General features: G+C 44.5%; 1 protein-coding gene and 1 long non-coding RNA gene across 2 annotated transcripts in view; one reads left to right on the forward strand and one right to left on the reverse strand.

The window, feature by feature from the left end:
- Positions 1 to 22716, forward strand: part of LOC115085829 — a 328161-nt gene that overhangs the window by 235377 nt on the left and 70068 nt on the right. The window lies entirely within an intron of this gene.
- On the reverse strand, positions 8167 to 9395 carry SCRT1 (scratch family transcriptional repressor 1). Its single transcript, XM_029592296.1, has 2 exons — positions 9299 to 9395; positions 8167 to 8870 (listed from the first exon to the last, which is right to left on the reverse strand). The coding sequence occupies exons 1-2, from the start codon at positions 9393 to 9395 to the stop codon at positions 8167 to 8169; spliced, it is 801 nt and encodes a 266-aa protein (XP_029448156.1).

Consider the following 22716-nt stretch of genomic DNA (forward strand, 5'->3'; position numbering starts at 1 on the left):
ACACACATGCACATTCCTATATACACTCACACTATACACACTTATACAATAACATAGACAATAACATTCACATTCACGCACACATACACACATTCATATATACACTCACACTATACACACTTATAAAATAACATAGACAATAACATTCACACACATGCACACACATGCACATTCATGTATACACTAACACTATACACACATACAGTAACATAGACAATAACATTCACACACATGCACACACACGGACATTGATTTATACACTCACACTATACACACTTATACAATAACATAGACAATAACATTCACATACACGCACACACACGCACATTGATATATACACTCACACTATACACACTTATAAAATAACATAGACAATAACATTCACATACACGCACACACACGCTCATTCATATCTACACTCACACTATACACACTTATAAAATAACAAAGACAATAACATTCACATACACACACACACACACGCACATTCATATCTACACTCACACTATACACACTTATACAATAACATAGACAATAACATTCACATACATGCACACAAACGCACTTTCATATATACACTCACAGTATACACATTTATACAATAATATAGACAATAATATTCACATACACGCACACACGTGCACATTCATATCTACACTCACACTATACACACATAAAATAACACAGGCAATAACGTTCACATACGCGCACACACAAGCACATTCATATCTACATTCACACTATACACACATACAATAACATAGACAACAACATTCACATACATGCACACTCACGCACTTTCATATATACACTCACACTATACACTCTTACACAATAACATAGACAATAACATTCACATACATGCACACACGTGCACATTCATATCTACACTCACACTATACACACTTATACAACAACACAGGCAATAACATTCACATACACGCACACACACGCACATTCATATATACACTCACACTATACACTCTTATACAATAACATAGACAATAACATTCACATACATGCACACATGTGCACATTCATATCTACACTCACACTATACACACTTATACAATAACATAGACAATAACATTCACATACATGCACACACACGCACTTTCATGTGTACACTCACACTATACACTCTTATACAATAACATAGACAATAACATTCACATACATGCACACACACGCACTTTCATGTGTACACTCACACTATACACTCTTATACAATAACATAGACAATAACATTCACGTACATGCACACACGTGCACATTCATATCTACACTCACACTATACACACTTATAAAATAACATAGACAATAACATTCACATACACGCACATTCATATCTACACTCACACTGTACACACTTATACAATAACATAGACAATAACATTCACATACACACACACACATACACATTCATATCTACACTCTCACTATACACACTTATACAATAACACAGGCAATAACATTCACATACATGCACACACATACACATTCATATCTACACTCTCACTATACACACTTATACAATAAAATAGACAATAACATTCACATACATGCACACACATGCACATTCATGTATACACTCACACTATACACACATACAATAACTTAGACAATAACATTCACGTACACGTACACACGTGCACATTAATATCTACACACACACTACACACACTTATACAATCACACAGGTAATAACATTCACATACACTCACACTGAGACACATGCAAATATTCATATATACACTCACATTATACACACATATACAATCATACAGGCAATAATATTCATATACACTAACACACACATGCACACACATGCAAACATTCATATATACACTAGCACTATACATACAAATACAATCATACAGGCAATAACATTCATATACACTAACACACACACACACTTGCAAACATTCATATATACACTAACATTATACATATGTATACAATCACACAGGCAATAACATTCACATACACTCACACACACACACACACACGTGCTCACAGGCACATGCACATTCATATATACACTCACACTATACACACTTATACAATAACATGGACAATAACATTCACATACATGCATACACACACACACATGCACACACGCACACATTCATATATACACACACACAATACACACTTTATTTATTTATTTATTTAGAAGCTTTTATATACCGATGAACAATCACAGAGAGAATACCATTCACACACGCACACGCTAGTGCACATATTCATGTATTCAATCACACAGGCAATAACATTCACAAACACTCACACCCACACATTCATTTATATACTCACACTATACATACTTATACAATCACACAGGCAATAACATTCACATACACTCTCTCTCACACACACACACACACACACACACAGAAACAAACATTTATATATACCCTCACACTCTACATAGTTATACAATCACACAGGGAATAACATTCACATACTCTCTCACACACACACATTCATATATACACTCTCACTATACATACTTATACAATCACACAGGCAATAACATTCACAAACAATTTCTCATCACACACATGCAGATATTCATATTTACATTCACACTATACATACTTATACAATCACACATGCAAAAACATTCACATACACTCACACACACATTCATATATATACTCACACTATATATACTTATACAATCTCACAGGCAATAACATTCACTTACACTCAAACACTCACACATTCATACATGCACTCACAATATACACACTTATTCAACCACATAGGCAATAACATTCACTTCACTCACACATACACATGCCCGCTTTCATGGATACATTCATACTGTACATACTTATACAATCATACAGGCAATAACATTCACATGCATTCACATTCATGCATACACACGCACACATTCATATATACACTCACACTATACTACTTATACAATCACACAGGCAATAACATTCACATACACTCAGTCAGACAAGCACACATTCATATATACCATACAAACTTATACAATTACACAAGCAATAACATTCACTTATACTGACACACACTCTCACACATTCATACATACACTAACACTATAAACAGTTGTACAATCACAGAGGCAATAACATTCACATAGACACACACACATGCATGAGCACACATTCATAAATACAATCACACAGGCAATAGCATTCACATATACTCACACGCACACGCATAACATTCATATATACATTCACATGATACACACTTATACAATCACACAGGCAATAAGATTCACATACACTCACACTCAGACATGCAAACATTCATATATACACTCACATTATACATACATAATCAAACAGGCAATAACATTCATATACACTAACACACACATGCACACACATGCAAACATTCATATATACACTCACACTATACATACTTATACAATCACACATGCACATTCATATATGCATTCACACTATACATACATATACAATCACACAGGCAATACCATTCACTTATGCTCACACACACACACACACTCACACATTCATACATACACTCACACTAGGCACACATACAATCAGAGGCAATAACATTCACACACACACATGCATAGACACACACGCACATATTCATGTATACAATCACACAGGCAATATCATTCACAAACACTCACACACACACATGCATACATTCATATATACACTCACACTATACATACTTATACAATCACACAGGCAATACCATTTACACACATACACAGACTCACATGCACATGCATACAATCATATATACACTCACACTATACATACTTATACAATCACACAGGCAATAACATTCACTTATACTCACACAAACACTCACACATTCATAGAAACACTCACACTATACACATTTATACAATCACACAGGCAATAACATTCACTTACACTCACACACTCACATGCATATATGCACACTTTCATAGATATATTCATACTGTACATATTTATACAATCATACAGGCAATAACATTCACAAACACTCAGACACACGCACACATTCATATATACTATACATACTTATACAATCACACAGGCATTAACATTCACTTATACTGACACACACTCTCACACATTCATACATACACTAATATTATACATACTTATTCAATCACGGAGGTAATAACATTCACATACACACACATTCATGCATACACTCACACTAAATGTACACACACATTCACTCAGGCGCTAACATTACATACTCACACTATATACATTTGTACAATCAGAAGGCATTAACATTCACATACTCGCATACACACACACTAAATATGCACACACATTCACACAGGCACTAACACTAAATACACTCACACATTCTTACATACACGTTCACTATACACACTTATAGAATCACTCAGGCATTAACATTCACATACACTCACACACACCTCCATATTAATACATACACTCACACTGTACACATTTATACAATCACACAGGCAACAATATTCACATACACTCTCACATTCATACATACACTCACACTAAATGTACACACACATTCACATAGGCACTAATATTATTTACCCTCACATATTCATACATACACTCACACTATACACATTTATACAAAACATATGAGCAATAACATTCACATACACACACTTTCATACATACACTCATACTGTACACACACATTCAAACAGGCATTAACCTTACATACACTCACACATTGATACATACTCTTACACTATATACAGTTATACAATTACACAGACAATAACATTCACAAACACTCATGCGCCACACACACACATTTATACATACACTGACACTATACACACATTCAATTACAGAGGCAATTTCACACACACACACATTCATACATACACTTACACTATACACACTTATACAATCACAAATGTAATAATGTTCGCACTAAATATATATGTGTACACATTCACATAAGCACTCACTACATTCACACTATACTACATACACAATACACTTTCTCACACACACACACACATTCATACTTACACTATACACATGTTTACAATCACACAGATAATAGTATTCACATACATACACATTCATACATACACTCACACTATACACACTTAAACAATCACATCGGCAATACCATTCACATACACACAAATTCACACATACTTTCATAATATAAACACCTAATCAATCACACAGACAATAACATTCACGTACACTCATACACATATACACACATTTATACATACACTCACACTCTATACACTTATACAACCACATGGGCAATAACATTCACACACACTCACACACACACACACATACACACACATTTGTACATACACTTACACTCTATGCACATATACAATCGCACATGTAATAACACTCACACTAAATGTACACATTTACACATTCACACAGGCACTAACATTAGATTCATTCACATTCACACATACACTTACACTATACACACTTATACAATCACACGAATAATAACATTCACATACACAAACATTCATACACATACACTATTCACACATACAATCACAGAGGTAACATCATTCACATACACACACATTCATTCATACTCTCACACTAAATGTATACACTTATACATTCACATAGGCACTAGCATTGCTTATACTCATGCATTCATAAATACACTCACACTATACACCCCTATACAATCATACAGGCAGTAGCATTTCCATACATACACACATACATATATATAGTCACACTGAATATGCACTCACACATTCACACACTCAAACTAAATATACAAATTCACACTTACACACACACCCCACACATACTTACCTTCACATGCCCTCATTACACATACATACTCTTACATATTCTTACACACTTACACACACTACACCATACACACTAAATAAATTGATTCTACAGTCACACAAACTGTACATCTCATACATACAATCACACTAATTATACACATTCACACATACACAAAGACACACGCTAAATATAATTACACACACATTCATAAACACACACTAAATATATTCATATATTCATGCAAATGCACCACACTCACACATTCACACACACTCACACTAAATATACTTACTTATACATTCACACAAATTATACATCATACACAAACACACATTCACATTAATTATACAAATTCACACATTCACACACTAAATATACTCATATAGTCACACAAATATACTACACCACACACTCACATACTTACATTAAAGACACGTTCACATACACTCACAGTAAATGTATAGTACGATTCACATTTTCCCACACACCCATTACATCAGACTTATGTGTTCTTACAGAGGTGTAGACAATCACATTCTCTCTCTCACACACACATTCACACTCACACAGACCATTTCTATGGCACTCTTTCACACACAATCTCTCTCATGCTTCCTCTTACACATACATAATCTCTCATGCACATATTCTTACTTACTTGCACACTCACTATACTCTCCTACATTAACACACACATATTATGTCATACTCAAATTAGCCCACTGTCACATTCATGTCAGATCACATACACACACTCACACTCACTTTCTGCACACACACACACACACACGTTCACATATACACACTACCACACACACTACATCACAGAAACATATTCACACTTCATACACACACATAAACTCCACATACTCTCACTCATTTAATCCCTCACACATTACATTACAGAAATATATTCACATTTCACATACACATGCACTCTCTCTCCTCATACTCTCACAGCCACATATTCTCACTCACTCAGCACAGACCCTCAGTCTGCATACTCACCCATTCTCAATACTCTCAGGTATACCCGCACATTGCACCTAGTCATGTTATCTTGTTTTGATAATCTTTTAGTTGTAGGAACCACACACACAAGGGGCCTAAGTGTAGTGTGGTGCTTGTGGGGGAGTGAGAAGGGTTGGGGAGCGTTATGTGCAACACACAACACAAAGACATGCTAAGAAGAGGTGATTGTATTATCTTTATTGTGAAGTGCGCCAAGGAAGTTGGTGCTGTTGTGCTTACATCATTCAAATACTGGCTCAAAAAAAGTTCCCTGGGAAAAACCTCCCTCCAGAAACAGGTTCATTTCTTTACAGCTGTAAAAATCATGAGAACTTTCAAAGGGTATTTACAAAGCTTCTTGCAATATACAGGTTCCCTTTTTTTAAGTACAAAAACAGAGGTCTATCTAATACAAGTTCCTTCTACCTGAATTGTATAAGTTAGTTTTGTGCTGCGTACTTATTATTAAAATGGAAAGACTAAAAGAAGTGCTTTTATAGATAAAAATACCAGGCGCGTCCACATGGCTTTTCAAAAGAAGGGAAGGTGGTGCCATCTTATTACGATGTCAGCCTTCACCTGGTGGTGGGGTTAGCAGAGTCGAGGACCCACCAGTAGCAGTCAGGACATTTTAATAGCTTTTCAGAGTCAGAGGTTTACTTTTATTTTATTTTTTTTATTCTTAAACCTTTATCTATGCTTTAAAAAAAAAAAAAAAGAAAGAAAGAAAAGTAGAGAAGGTTATTGTAGCACATGTGGAGTTACCCAAGGTTTGCTAGATTCCCCCGTGGCTCTGAAGGAGGGCCACGAGCCTATGTCCTAAGATCTAGAATGAAGTCAAGGCAGGCAGTGCATACAGTGAAGGCTCCTCACATCTCCTACGACACTAGATTGGCAAAAGTCCCTGATATTCGCTGCTATTAAGAATACTGCTTAAAGTGTACCTGATTCCTCAGTAATACTATTCGTCTTAAAAATAACATGCATTACATTATTATTGCTGTATAGTCCAGTATCATACTCCTAAGAGAAAATATTGCCCTCATATACTTAGGTAACGTTTGGCAAAAGAAAAGAAAAGGAACCCCAGAAGAGTAGAACAAAAAAACCAAAGCCCCAGCCCACCCCGTTCCCTGGTGAAATTCGCATAGATGTCCCTACTCTTCAGCATGCAAAAGGTGGAGGGGTGGGGAGAGGGGGGGCGGCAAGGGAAGGGGAAGGGCTCAGCTTTCAAAAGTGGCTAATGCTTTGGCATAGTAAAAAACCGTGGCGAGGGAATGGAAGGGGAGGGCAAAGAAAGTGCAACCCAAACGGCTGGGGGTGCCCGGCGCGATAATAATAATAATCATAATAAATACTCGATGCAATAAATAGGGGGCGGGGGAGGGGCTCAGGGCTCGGCGGGGCTGAGCGGCGCCGCCGAGCCCTTGAAGCAGGCCGACTCGTAGTGCTTGTTCAGGTAGGACTTGAGGGCGAAGGTCTTGCTGCAGCGCTTGCACTTGAAGTGCTTGAAGGCCGAGTGCGTCTGCATGTGGGCGCGCAGGTTGGAGCGGTCGGCGAAGGCCTTGCCGCAGTGCGCGCAGCCGAAGGGCTTCTCGCCCGTGTGCGAGCGCAGGTGGCCCTGCAGCAGCCAGGGCCGGCTGAAGGCCTTGGCGCACACCGGGCACTTGTGCTTCAGGTCGTGGGTCAGCAGGTGCATGGCCAGCGCCGGCATGGAGACGTAGACCTTGGCGCAGGTGGGGCACTTCTTGGCCAGCTTGCTGTCCAGGCTGCGGTGCGTCTGCTTGTGGCGGCTCAGGTTGGACGAGGTGGCGTAGCTCTTGCCGCACTCGCCGCAGCTGTGGCGGGGCAGGCTGCGGGCGCCGCTGCCGCCGCCGCTGGGCGCCTTGCGGCGGGAGCGGCCGTCCGTGATGAAGAAGGCGTCCACCGAGTAGCCCTCGCTCACCGCCGCGTCGCCGTTGATGTAGCCGGCCGGGCTGTCGGAGCCCGGGCTGTCCGGGGCGCCGTAGCCCCGGTACAGGGGCTCGGGGGAGGGCACTTTGAGGGCGCTGTCTCCATCGTAGACCGCGGGCGAGATGTAGTCCCCGATGTAGCCTGGGAGAGGGGAAGAGAAGGGCAGGGTTACCGGGGGGGGAGGGGGCCGGCAAGAACAAAGCCCGGGCCGGCAAACTCCTGCGGGGCTACCGGTTGCCCTTGAACTTGAGGACTTTCCAGACAAAAAGAGGCAAATTCGCTGAAGCAGGGATTTTTCTCCTCTCCTGCACCAAAAATGTCAGCCCTCCCCCTCCCCCACCCTCCGCATGCCCTCTTTCGGTCTAATTTTAGAGCAGCCTTCGCTAATGGAGCCGAGCGGGTGCCTGAAATGCGCTGGCGCTGCACGGAGCTGCCCGCAGGAATGCGCTGCCCCGGGCTCCCAGCCGCAGCCCCGAGTCCCAGTGCTCCCAGTCCCTGCCCCGGGCACACAGGACCCCAGCCCCTGCCCGCAGGAATGCGCTGCCCCGGCCTGGCTCAGCGCCTCTCACCTTTCTCCTGGAGCCTGGAGCTGCCGTACGAGCTCTCGATGTCCGCAGAAGAAAAATCCCCAAGTTTGACCTTTTTGACCAGGAAGGACCTTGGCATGATTTCTGTCCTCTACAGAAGGGGAGGGTCGCGCCAGGCCCACCAGTGCGCTCCCAGAGGTGCTCGGAAAAGCAAAGGGGGGAAGGCGACGGATGGGAGAGGGAGGGAGCGAGCGCCCTGCAGCCCTGCCCAGGGCCCGGGCGCCGGCCAGGAGAGGAGTTCAGCACCGGACAGCTCCCTGCGGCGCCCTCGGGGCTATTGTTCGGCTGGGGCGGGCTCCCTGCGGCTCTGGCCAGCAGCGGACGGCAGCTCCTCCTCGCCCGGGCTCTGAAGTCTTTCACATCAGCTGCTGGCGAGTTTTAAGGCTGCGATCAGGTGGTGGATGCAAAGGGAAGCGCTTAATTTAATCCATCAAAGCATCTCCCGGGAGCCGCGCACAGACAGCGCTGATTTATTGCTGCTGGTTCTGGTCACCTCTCGCCTTCCTCTGCACGCGCCCCTCCAGATCCCAGAGAAAGGGGGGGGGGGGGGGAGAGAGCCTCTTCCCCAGGAGAAGCCGCAGGTGAACCCTTCCCTCCCTGCAGCAGGGAGAAAGCCCGGCACAAAGCCACCCCTGCACGGCTCCGGCCCAGCTGCCAGCGAAAGGGTTTGGCCAGAGGGGAGCGGTGCTTATCTGAGCAGGCGGGGGCCGCCCTCCCCGCACGCAGCCCCGCTGGGCATCTCCCCGGACCACCTTAAAGCCAGGCAGGGCTCGGCCGCCTTTCTGCCCCCTGCCTCCTGGCTTCCAGCGCGCGCCGCGTACTGCAACCAAAAGAGCAATCTGCCGGGGTCCGTGACGTCACCGGCCGCGGCAGCCAATGGCGCGCCGGCATGCTAATGAGGCGAGCTGGCCAGCAGAAGGTCCCCCTGCAGAATGCTTCCTTCAGGAGAGACATATGTCCCCAATTAAGAGATAGCCAGGAGCTGGGCTATTGTATGGCCCCCCCCTGGACTACCGCTAGCCCACTGGACGGGAGCCTGAGCCACAGGCCTGGCAGCAGGAGCTGGCACAGAGGCACCCACATGCCCTGGAGGCATGGCTCTCTCACCCTCAGAGGCTGCTTCTGCTCTCCGGACCCCTCCCTGCAGTCATCGTTGCCACCTGTCTGCCCACACTCATCCCCGGTCCCTCTCTGCCCCCCAGCCCCTCGTGCAGCTCCTCAGGACAGGCCTCCGCTCCTCCTCACCTCTTGTGCATGCATCGCACTGCTGTCGCACACTTGCTCCATAACATAAAAATGTGCTCTGTGCTCGTCGCAAGTGGTTACAGCGGGAGGCTGTGAGCCAGGGAAGCCACCGTTCAGATCCTGCTTCTCTCTCGCGCTGACACCGCTTGTGACCTTGGGCAGATCTCTTCACCTTCTATTACCTCCCCTCAAGCTAGGGGGTAAATTTATCTGACTGCTTTAGGAGCCCTGGACCCCCGATAATGCAAGTATGCTAATGAGCTGTTTTACATGCAAAGCATTCATTATTGTAAATAAAATAGTGCAGCTTATCTGACAAAGTGCAAGCTACAGGGCTGGAGTTATAGCTAAACTTTCCCTGGGAGCATCAGGGCCCTACCATGCACGCCAGTGCTCCTGTGGCAGTGAGCTAAATGGCACGGGGGGCCCTGAGGTCTGCAACAAATGTAAAAAAAACAACAACCCAGGGATCTTGTGAGACTCCTGTGACCAGGTGGCCCTAATAGAAGACAAATTAAAAAAAAAATTAGTGAATAGCCATGTGGCAAAGTCCTCTGCTTTCCCTTCCCCAGAATCCCCCCCCCCCCCGGACTGTGGTACCTGTCCCCCTCCCCTTGGCCCTACCATTCAATCCCTGGTGGCCTAGTGGGACATGGCACCGGCCAGCCAGATTTCAGGGAAGGGAGGGGACAGCCTGCACCGTGCGGCTGCCAACTAATTTTTTTTTTTTATTCTTTGCTCTCAGGGTGACAGTGGGGGGTGGGGGAGAGCACTCATGAGATCCCCAGGGTTTTCTTTTCCACTTTCATGAGGGAGGGGAGGAGACTGTGGGTGACTCAGACCCTTTAAGAAGATGGCCAGCAAGGCTGTGAGGCTGACATGCCGCACTTCTCGGGGGCCTCTAACCTGCAATATTTTACCACTGCAGCTGGGGAAAATCTTGCATCTTATTAAATGACCCCCCCCCCCCCTCTTGGATTGTAAGGCTTCCGGGGATAGGGAAATCCCTTTCATATCGGATCTGTAACTCACCTTGAGCTGCCCATGGAAAGTCACAAGTTCTTACTAAGATAAATAGAAGTAAATCTTCTGAGGTCTAGCACAATCGGAAAGCTCACAAGTTAGCCAGCTAAATGAATATCCGGGCACCCATCCGGCTAATTTCCAGCAGGCTAATAAGTTAGAGAAAAGTAGAAGCCCACCCTAGAGTGAAACGTTTCCCAGATCTTTCCAATAGAAAGCCCTCACCTGAACATGGTAGTTTCCACTGACCAGAACTGCCCTAGCAGGTACAAAACCTGAACAGATGAAGCTGGAACCCTTCTGGGTGTGCCTAGCGAGGGAAGTACCAGCTCCTGGTGGGGGTGAGGCACCTTTACACACTTCTTACAACCAGTCAAGGTCCCGAGAAAGGCGATCGTTACTGAGTGAACAGATCTGTACACGGTTCTTGCTTTGCACTGACTGTACAGCAAGGTCCGTCTGCACGCGTACACCTGGTGTGCGCACACACAGTACGGGCACACAGTGCACGGAGGCATCTGTTTCAGCTCTTGTGAATCTGCAGGTGCAAATGTACTAATCATGCTGGAGCTAGATATTTCTAAATGCAACAGTCGGGGCTGCCTGTATTCCTCGATTTCTCTCAGCCACCCAAGAGTGGGAGTGTGCATCTCTGCATTTCACACAGGTGCTGATCCAGCTCGCAATACAATGGTCGGTGGTGTTTATTTGTGTATAATTATTCAGTTATAAGTGCAAGAGTGGGAGTATGTATCGCTGCGGATTTACATCACAACTGCTATATATAAACTTTCACAGCTATTAATACAACCTTTTGTTTTAGGGCCTGGTGCACTAAGAAGTATTTCTTATTCAGTTGTCTCTGGGGGAAAATGCTTCATTTGTAGGGGGCCTTGCGACTGTATATGGGGCTTTTTTTTTCCCCCCCCCCAGAAGCCTGCCTACCTGCAGTGTTCATGAGGAGCGTTGTACCTGTGCGCATGGGAAGACATTTTCAAATGCTTGCTTTTTTTTTCTGAAAAATTTCAGACACAGATTCCTGAGCCCAAATTCACCTCCACTGACCTTGCAACCTCTTTTTCTGTGGGCAGAGGAAATGGGAGAATCAGCACGTGCACGTTACTCTCCTGACTTAAGCATGCCCCCAGGAATGTCGCTACTGAATGTAACTGTGTGCACATCACATGAATCCCTTCCTCCTCCCCATCATAGGTGCCCTTTACACACCTCTGAGAAGAGCATATCTGTTTACCCAGGTGAAAGATTTTAGAGCTTGCCTCAGCTGGCACAAGCCTTAATGTTCTTTCAAGATGTTAGTGTGTATATATGGTGAAATCACACCAGATACTGAAGGCTCTAGAATTAGAGTATATATACTGTACTATCACATCAGCTAGGGAAGGCTCTAGAGATTAGTGTGTATGTACTGTGCAACAATATCAGGTGGTAAAGGCTCTAGAGGATAGTGTCTATGCATTGTGCAATCATATCAGCTGCTGAAGGCTCTAGAGTTTAGTGTCTATGTACTGTGCACTAACTTCAGCTGGTGAAGGCTCTAGAGTTTAGTGTCTATGTACTGTGCACTAACTTCAGCTGGTGAAGGCTCTAGAGTTTAGTGTCTATGTACTGTGCACTAACTTCAGCTGGTGAAGGCTCTAGAGTTTAGTGTCTATGTACTGTGCACTAACTTCAGCTGGTGAAGGCTCTAGAGTTTAGTGTCTATGTACTGTGCACTAACTTCAGCTGGTGAAGGCTCTAGAGTTTAGTGTCTATGTACTGTGCACTAACTTCAGCTGGTGAAGGCTCTAGAGTTTATTGTCTATGTACTGTGCACTAACTTTAGCTGGTGAAGGCTCTAGAGGCAATGTCTGTATTCTGTGCACTAACATGAGCAAGTGAAGGCTCTAGAGGTTAGTGTGTATGTACTGTGCAACAACATCAGCTGGTGAAGGTTCTAGAGCTTAATGTCTGTATACTGTGCACTAAATGAACTGGTGAAGGCTCTAGAGGTAAATGTCTATAAACTGTGCACTAACATGAACTGGTGAAGGCTCTAGAGGTAAATGTCTGTAAACTGTGCACTAACATGAGCTGGTGAAGGCTCTAGAGGTTAGTGTGTATGTACTGTGCAACAACATCAGCTGGTGAAGGTTCTAGAGCTTAGTGTCTGTATACTGTGCACTAACATGAACTGGTGAAATCTCTAGAGGTAAATGTCTATAAACTGTGCACTAACATGAACTGGTGAAGGCTCTAGAGGTAAATGTCTGTAAACTGTGCACTAACATGAGCTGGTGAAGACTCTAGAGATTAGTGTGTATGTACTGTGCACTAACATGAGCTGGTGAAGGCTCTAGAGGTAAATGTCTGCATACTGTGCACTAATATGAGCTGGTGAAGAATCTAGAGATTAGAGTGTATGTACTGTACAACAACATCAGCTGGTGAATGCTATAGAAGTTAGTGTCTGTATACTGTGCACTAACATCAGCTGGTGAGGGCTCTAAAGGTTAATGTGTAAGTAATGTGTACTAACATCAGCTGGTGAAGGTTCTAGAGCTTAGTGTCTGTATACTGTGCACTAACATCAGCTGGTGAAGACTCTAGTGGTAAATGTCTGTATACTGTGCACTAATATGAGCTGGTGAAGAATCTAGAGATTAGAGTGTATGTACTGTACAACAACATCAGCTGGTGAGGGCTCTAAAGGTTAATGTGTAAGTAATGTGTACTAACATCAGCTGGTGAAGACTATAGATGTTAGTGTGTATATACTTTGCAATCGCATCAGCTGGTGAAGGTTCTAGAGTTTAGTATCCATGTATTGTTCAATCACATCAGCTGGTGAAGAATCTTGAAGTTAGTGTGTATGTACTGTGCAAAATATTAGCTAGTGAAGGCTTTAGAGTTTAATATCTATGCACTGGCAATAACATAAGCTGGCTCTAGAGATTACTGTCTGTATATTGTGCACTAAAATCAGCTGGTGAAGGCTCTAGAGGTTAGTGTGTATGTACTGTGCACTAACATCAACTGATGAAGGCTCTAGAGCAAGGCTTCCCAAACCTGTCCTGGGGACCGCTTAGCCAGTCGGGTTTTCAAGATATCCACAATGAATATGCATGAAATAAATTTGCATATACCGAGTCTCCATGGATATGCAAATGTGTCTCATGCATATTCATTGTGGACATCCTGAAAACCCGACTGGCTGTGGGGTCACCAGGACAGGTTTGGGAAGCCCTACTCTAGAGATAGAGCCTTTTCCAGCTGTTGTTAGTGCACAGTACATACACACTAAGGTTAGCGTCTATATACTGTGTACTAACATCAGCCGGTGAAGGCTCTAGAGGTAATTTCTGGATACTGTACAATAACATCAACTGGGGAAGACTCTAGAGGTAAATGTCTATATACAGTTCACTACCATCAGTTGGTGAAGGCTCTAAAGGTTAGTATCTGTATACTGTGCACTAACATCAGTTGGTGAAGGCTCTAGAGTTTAGTATCCATGTACTGTTCAATCACATCAGCTGGTGAGGGCTCTACATGTTAATGTCTGTATACTGTAAATGACATCAGCTGGTGAATGCTCTAGTGGTAATGTCTTTATACTGTGCACTAACATCAGCTGGTCAAGGCTCTAGAGGTTAATGTGTATGTAATTTTCACCAACATCAGCTGGTGAAGGCTATAGAAGTTAGTGTGTATACCCTGTGCAGTCACATCAGCTGCTGAAGGTTCTAGAGTTTAGTATCCATGTTCTGTGCACCAACATCAATTGGTGAAGGCTCTAGAGGTACTGTGTATGTACTGTTGCGTCAAAGGTGGACCTTTGGGCTGAGGTGCATCGGCAGGTGGAGAGGGCTGAAGGTAGAGGCCACTGGAGCTATGCAGTAGTGTAGTCATGCGTAGCGGAGGTCTGGTCTGGAGATAGGCCAAAGCGTAGTCAAACAAAGCAAAGTCGATATTCAAAGAGTCAGTCCAAATACATACAGGGCAGGAACGAGGAAGACAGGAACCGGGAACATGAAGGTCTGGAACAGGCATAGAGAGGATTCTCTAGTAGCAATGAGTACTCAAATAGCAAGGAGACCTGTTGCAAAGGCAACATTAGGGAGCAGAGCCTGAGCTTAAATATACTGGAGGGTTTGATGTCATCATCTGGGGCCGCGGCCACGTTCCTGCCACGGGCTCTTCATAAGGATCAGTGGTGCGCGCATGCGTGCCTAGGGAGGGGCATGGCGCAGGTAGTGGTGTCTCTCTGCGGGCCATGCAGAGAAGCCCGAGGAGCGATGGCATCTTGGCCTGCAACACTGGGGACCATGGCAGAGCCAGAGGCACTGGGGGTGGCCCGAGGTCGGAGCTGGCAGCCCACCGCCACTGGCAAGGAGGAATGAGAGGCTGGAGTCTGTGTAAGAAGGTGAGAGGGCTGCGCCACGGGTCTGCCGTGGGTGGCAAGCATAACAGTACCCCCCCCCCCCCCCCCATGCCCCCTCTTGGAGGTCGGGGTTTACCCGGATGGGCACGATGGTAATTCAGGAGGAGAGTTTTGTCCAGGATATTCTGAACTGGTTCCCATGAATTTTCTTCGAGTCCATAACCCTCCCAGGAAATGAGGTACTCCCACTGGCAGCCCCTCCGGCAGACGTCTAGAACTTCATATACTTTGTACGTCGTATCAGTTTCTGCCACCAATGGAGGTGGCTCAGGGGCTTTCCAGGCAGGCCAGGATGGAATCACAGGTTTTAAGAGCGATACATGAAATGCATTATGTATTCCCAGCATAGGAGGCAGCCAAAGCTGGTATGTAACAGGTCCAATGCCTTGGGTCATGGAGAAAGGACCAATATATCTAGGAGTGAATCTCTGGGACGGTATTCGAGGTCGGATATACCGAGTAATTAACCAGACTTTCTGGCCAAGGAGAAATTCAAGAGCCGAGCAACATTGACTGTCAGCAGTTCTCTTGGCCCAGGAAGCGACCTGACGCAAGCGGAGATTTGTCTGCTCCCATAATGTTTTAAGAGCATCCACAGTAGCCTGTGCCGCAGGGGACAGCACTGATAGAGGTATGGGTAGTGTTGGCCGTGGTTGTTTCCCATAGACAACTGAGAATGGTGATGTTCCAGTAGCAGTGGCGATGTGAGAGTTGTGAGAAAACTCTGCCCAGGATAGGAGGTCGGACCAATTATCTTGTCGGTCATTGAATTAAGCACGCAGGAAGGTCTTCAAGGAGCGATTCATTCACTCAGCTTGCCCGTTGGCTTGGGGATGACAGGCAGTCGTTAAGTTGATGTTAATACCGAAAGTTTGGCAGAGGGAGCACCAATACCTGGCAACAAATTGAGGCCCTCTATCTGAAACAATGTCCTTGGGCAGGCCATGCAATCTAAAAATATGGTGGAAGAATAAGCATGGTGGCTCTGGAGCAGATGGTAGGCCTGGTAGAAGGACAAAATGGGCCATTTTTGGGAAACGGTCTATGGTGACCCATATTACGGTGTGACCCTTTGACGGTGGCAAATCCATGATGAAATCCATAGACAAGTGAGTCCATGGTTCTTCGGGTGCAGGAAGTGGTTGAAGAAGACCCCAAGGTCAACCAACTAGGGGTTTTTGCTGTGCACAAACGTTACAGGATTCGACATATGCTTTCACGTCAGAGACCATGGTGGATCACCAGAAGAACTGCTGGAGCAGTGCCAGGGTTCGTGCTTGCCCTGGGTGAACAGCAAATTTGGAATCATGTGCCCAATGGAGGACTCTTTCTCGGAGTCATCAGGGCACGACTGTCTTTCCAGCAGGAACTAGATGAGTGGCAGATAAACAAATACGGGCCAGGTCAATTATATGAGTAGGTTCTTCCGGAGTGTCTTCAGGCTCAAAGGATCATGATAGGGCATCTGCCCTGAGGTTTTTGTCGGCTGGGCGATAGCAAAGTTCAAAGTCGAATCTGGAGAAAAACAAGGCCCATCGAGCTTGACGGGCATTGAGACGTTGTGCTTGACTCAAATGTTACAGATTCTTATGATCAGTAAACACAGTGAATTTGTGCTGTGCGCTCTCTAACCACAGGCGCCATTCTTTGGGAGTCAGTTTTATGGTGAGCAGCTCATGATCCCCTATGCTGTAATTTTGCTCTGCAGATGAGAATTTCTGGGAATAGAAAGAGCAGGGAACTATGGTACCAGAGGTGGTGCATTGACTCAGAACTGCCCCAGCCCCAATGGTGGAGGTGTCGACTTCCACTAGGAAAGGACGATTTGGGTCAGGATGGTGCAGACAGGACCCTTTCTGGAAGGCTTCCTTCAGACGATGGAAGGCTGTGACAACCTCAGAAGGCAATTTTGCGTGTCTTGCTTTTTGTGGGTCAAGGCTGTCAACGAAGCAGCCAGGGTAGAATAATGTGGGATGAAATGACGATAGTAGTTGAGGAATCCCAAAAAGTGCTGGAGCACCTTGACGCCCACCGACTGTGGCCAATCCCGGATTCCCTTCAGTTTGGCTGGATCCATGGAGAACCCTTGCCGGGAAATGATATAACCAAGGAAAGGCAGACTGATTTCTCAAACAAGCATTTGTCCAATTTCGCAAATAGATGGTTCTCACGAAGGCGCTGAAGGATGGTTTGGATGTCAGCGTGATGGGTATCTAGCTCTTTGGAAAAAACAAGGATGTCGTCCAGGTAGGCCACGACTTTGGTATACAGTAGATCTCTGAAGATTTCGTTCATCATTCATTGGAATACTGCGGGCATCACCAAATATTCGTAGTGCCCATCCCGGGTGTTAAAGGCAATTGTCCAATTGTTGTCGGGACAGATTCTTACCAGGTTATACACACCACATAGATCCAGCTTTCTAAATATGGAGGCGCCCTGGAGGCAATCAAACAATTCGGAAATTAATGGCAAGGGATATTTATCCTTACGGGTGATGGCGTTTAGGCCGTGGTAGTTAATACACTGCCTAAGTGACCCATCTTTTTTGGTCACAAAAAAGAATCCCGCCCCAGTGGGAAAAGTAGATGGACAGATGAATCCCTTTGTGAGATTTTCTTGGATATATTCCGTCATAGGCTTCGCCTTGGGAAGAGACAGAGGGTAGGTGCGACCTCGAGGAGGCATGGTTCCTGGAAGGAGATTGATTGGACAGTCAAACCTTCGAAGAGGCGGAAGAAGGTCTGCCTTTTGCTTGGAGAACACGTCTTCATAGGCTGCATAGGGAGTAGGTATGCCAGAGGACATAATAGCCAGAAGAACCACGGATGGCGGTATGACTTTCTGGAGACAGGACTGGTGGCAGGCGGGAGCCCATTCCACCAGTTGCAGCAAACCCCAGTTGAATTAGGGGGAGTACTTCTGTAGCCAAGGGAGTCCAAGCACTATGGGATGGATGGATTTCTCCAATACTAGCAATTCAAGTTCCTTGGTATGTAAGGCGCCAGTGCGTAATTGGACAGGTTCTGTAGTCAAGGAAATTTGGCCGGGTAATGGCTCTCCTTAGATAGATGCAATGCATAGAGAAGTTTCAAGCGAGCAGGTCTTTATGCCCAAAAGCTGAACAAGGTCCTTGAGAATGAAATTACCTCCTGTTCCGGAATCTACCAGAGAAAGAACCAGAAAGGACCAGGAATCCAAGATCAGGGTAATTGGTACAGATAACTGAGGGGCCGGAGAGGTTGCTCCCAAGTTCAGGACCCCTACTGAACTCGGGCCAGAGAGTTTCCTGGATGAATAGGACAAGTCTGTAGATGGTGGCCAAGTTCTCCACAATATAGACACAGACCAGTTTGTCTCCACCAGAGGCGCTCTTCCAGTGTCAGCCGCCCATGACCCAACTGCATAGGCTCTTCCGTCTTGACCACCTTAGCATCACTGCTGAGAGCAGGGTTGGTAATAGGTGGTGAACGGGAGCAAACCCACGAAGGCTTCTTGGGCATCTGACTCTCCTGGTGACGCTCTTGGAGACGATGGTCGATTCGGCCTGCCAGGTCTATAAGGTCCTCAAGAGAGGAAGGGAGTTCTCGTGCAGTCAACTCATCTTTCAGCTGTGAGTAGAGTCCATCCAGGTAGATAGCTCGGAGGCAGTCTTCCTGCCAAGCGAGCTCAATAGCCAAAGTTCGAAATTCAATGATATAGTCAAAAAGACTTCTTTGACCTTGACGGAGATGTAGTAGGCTGGTGCTTGCCATGGCATGTCGCCCAGGATCATCAAAGGTCCGTTGAAACACAGCCACAAACTGAGTTAGTTCTTTCAAGAAAGAATCTGAGCGTTCCCACAGAGAGGAAGCCTGAGCCAGAGCCTTCCTCTCAAGGCGGGATAGCATGAAGGTGACCTTCGTCAATTCGTCCTGGAAGACAGAGGGCTGGAGAGCGAATTGCATATAACATTGGTTAATAAACCCTCTGCAGAATCTATAGTCACCGTTAAAGTGTGGGGGTGCTGGGAGTGCCAACAAGGCTCAAGGCATCGATGGAGATGGCTGTGGATGAGGAGGAGTCGGAAGAGGAACTGGGTTATTAGTGAGAGCATCAAGCCGGGCGTGTAAACAATCCATGGAGGAGGCCAATGCCTCAAGGAAGTGAAGTCATATATCTTACTGCTGTAGGTTTACCAAAATTATCCACAGAGTAATTTCACAAGCTCCACTGTATAAAGCCCCTAAACCCGATGGGTTTGAGTAAAAATTATAAGTTATTATTAGATCAAATTGATCCTCCTTTGAGTTCTTTATTTTGAGGATTTATTTGACAAAGGGAAAAATTGGCTTATGGTGTTACCAAAGCGACGATAATGGTCATTCCCAAATCTGGTAAGGATCCTAAGTTACCCCAAACATATAGACTTACATCATTAATTAATGTAGACACAAAAGTGTTGTCAAAGGTCATAGAAGACAGGTTTTCTTGGGTTGTGCCCGATTTAATTACAGATGCACAGTTAGGGTTTGTTAAGGGCAGGCAATCGGTGGTTAATATCCGTAAATTATTGCTTCCATAGAACAATTCAATTTGAGGCAACACAACTTTTCGTTAATTAGTTTGGACACCAAAAAGACTTTCAATAGGATAAATTGGACCTTTATGAGATAATCTTTAAAAGAATAATATGGATTTGTGTGCTATTTTCTGTAGGTATGTCTGTTCTTCATTCCTATCCTTCAGTTTTGATTAATGGGGTATTATCGGAAAAAATCTTTTTTATTTATTTATTTAACACTTTTTTATACCGGCATTCATAGGACACATCATGTCGGTTTACAAGTAACTAAGAAAGGAAATTACAATGAACGAGGAAAGAGGGCTAACTGGATAATATACAAGAGTACAAGAGAAGAGAGTCAATGAGCAGAATTACAACATTTTGCATTCATGTTAGGATTAGATATGCAAGTGAACTTATAAACAATGTTAAGGAGGCATGTGCACTTAAGAACTTAGCATTGTATTAGATAAGGTTGTTCTCTCTCACCATTGCTATTTCTTTTATCTTTGGATCTTTTCTTACATGCTTTCTCTAACCGGCTCAATATTATTGGTATTCCTTTGGGGCAATCTACTTTTAAAGTAGCAGCCTTTGCAGACAATATGCTACTCCATATTTCCAATCCTTTGGTAGTTAAGAACATAAGAAATTGCCATGCTGGGTCAGACCAAGGGTCCATCAAGCCCAGCATCCTGTTTCCAACAGGACCTGATTTTCAAAAGCTTCTAGGAAAAGTGAAAAGTCATGGGATAGGTGGCGATGTCCTTCCGTGGATTGCAAACTGGCTAAAAGACAGGAAACAGAGAGTAGGATTAAATGGGCAATTTTCTCAGTGGAAGGGAGTGGACAGTGAAGTGCCTCAGGGATCTGTATTGGGACCCTTACTTTTCAATATATTTATAAATGATCTGGAAAGAAATATGACGAGTGAGATAATCAAATTTGCAGATGACACAAAATTGTTCAGAGTAGTTAAATCACAAGCAGATTGTGATAAATTGCAGGAAGACCTTGTGAGACTGGAAAATTGGGCATCCAAATGGCAGATGAAATTTAATGTGGATAAGTGTAAGGTGATGCATATAGGGAAAAATAACCCATGCTATAATTACACAATGTTGGGTTTCATATTAGGTGCTACAACCCAAGAAAGAGATCTAGGTGTCATAGTGGATAACACATTGAAATCGTCGGTACGGTGTGCTGCGGCAGTCAAAAAAGCAAACAGAATGTTGGGAATTATTAGAAAAGGAATGGTGAATAAAACGGAAAATGTCATAATGCCTCTGTATCGCTCCTTGGTGAGACCGCACCTTGAATACTGTGTACAATTCTGGTCGCCGCATCTCAAAAAAGATATAATTGCGATGGAGAAGGTACAGAGAAGGGTTACCAAAATGATAAGGGGAATGGAACAACTCTCCTATGAGGAAAGACTAAAGAGGTTAGGACTTTTCAGCTTGGAGAAGAGACGACTGAGGAGGGATATGATAGAGTTGTTTAAAATCATGAGAGATCTAGAACGGGTAGATGTGAATCGGTTATTTACTCTTTCGGATAGTAGAAAGACTAGGGGGCACTCCATGAAGTTAGCATGGGGCACATTTAAAACTAATCGGAGAAAGTTCTTTTTTACTCAATGCACAATTAGACTCTGGAATTTGTTGCCGGAGGAGGTGGTTAGTGCAGTTAATAAAGCTGGGTTCAAAAAAGGATTGGATAAGTTCTTGGAGGAGAAGTCCATTACCTGCTATTAATTAAGTTGACTTAGAAATTAGCCACTGCTATTACTAGCAAGGGTAACACGGAATAGACTTAGTTTTTGGGTACTTTCCAGGTTCTTATGGCCTGGATTGGCCACTGTTGGAAACAGGATGCTGGGCTTGATGGACCCTTGTCTGACCCAGTATGGCATTTTCTTATGTTCTTATGTTCTTATGTTCAAGGAACTGCTGCTGTTCTTGTACCTTGGATGCCAGACCTGGGATGGCCTGGAGGGCACGCAGCTCCATCGAGTCCATGGCCTTTGTAACCTGTTGCATTGGAGGTGGACACTTGGGCCGAGGTGGGGTTGACGCAACCCATAGGTGAGGACCTACGGGTCCCCACCATCGGCAGGTGGAGTGGACTGAAGATAGAGGC

Source organism: Rhinatrema bivittatum, chromosome 2 (genome assembly GCF_901001135.1).
Source record: "Rhinatrema bivittatum chromosome 2, aRhiBiv1.1, whole genome shotgun sequence".
In the NCBI taxonomy this organism is placed as follows: domain Eukaryota; kingdom Metazoa; phylum Chordata; class Amphibia; order Gymnophiona; family Rhinatrematidae; genus Rhinatrema; species Rhinatrema bivittatum.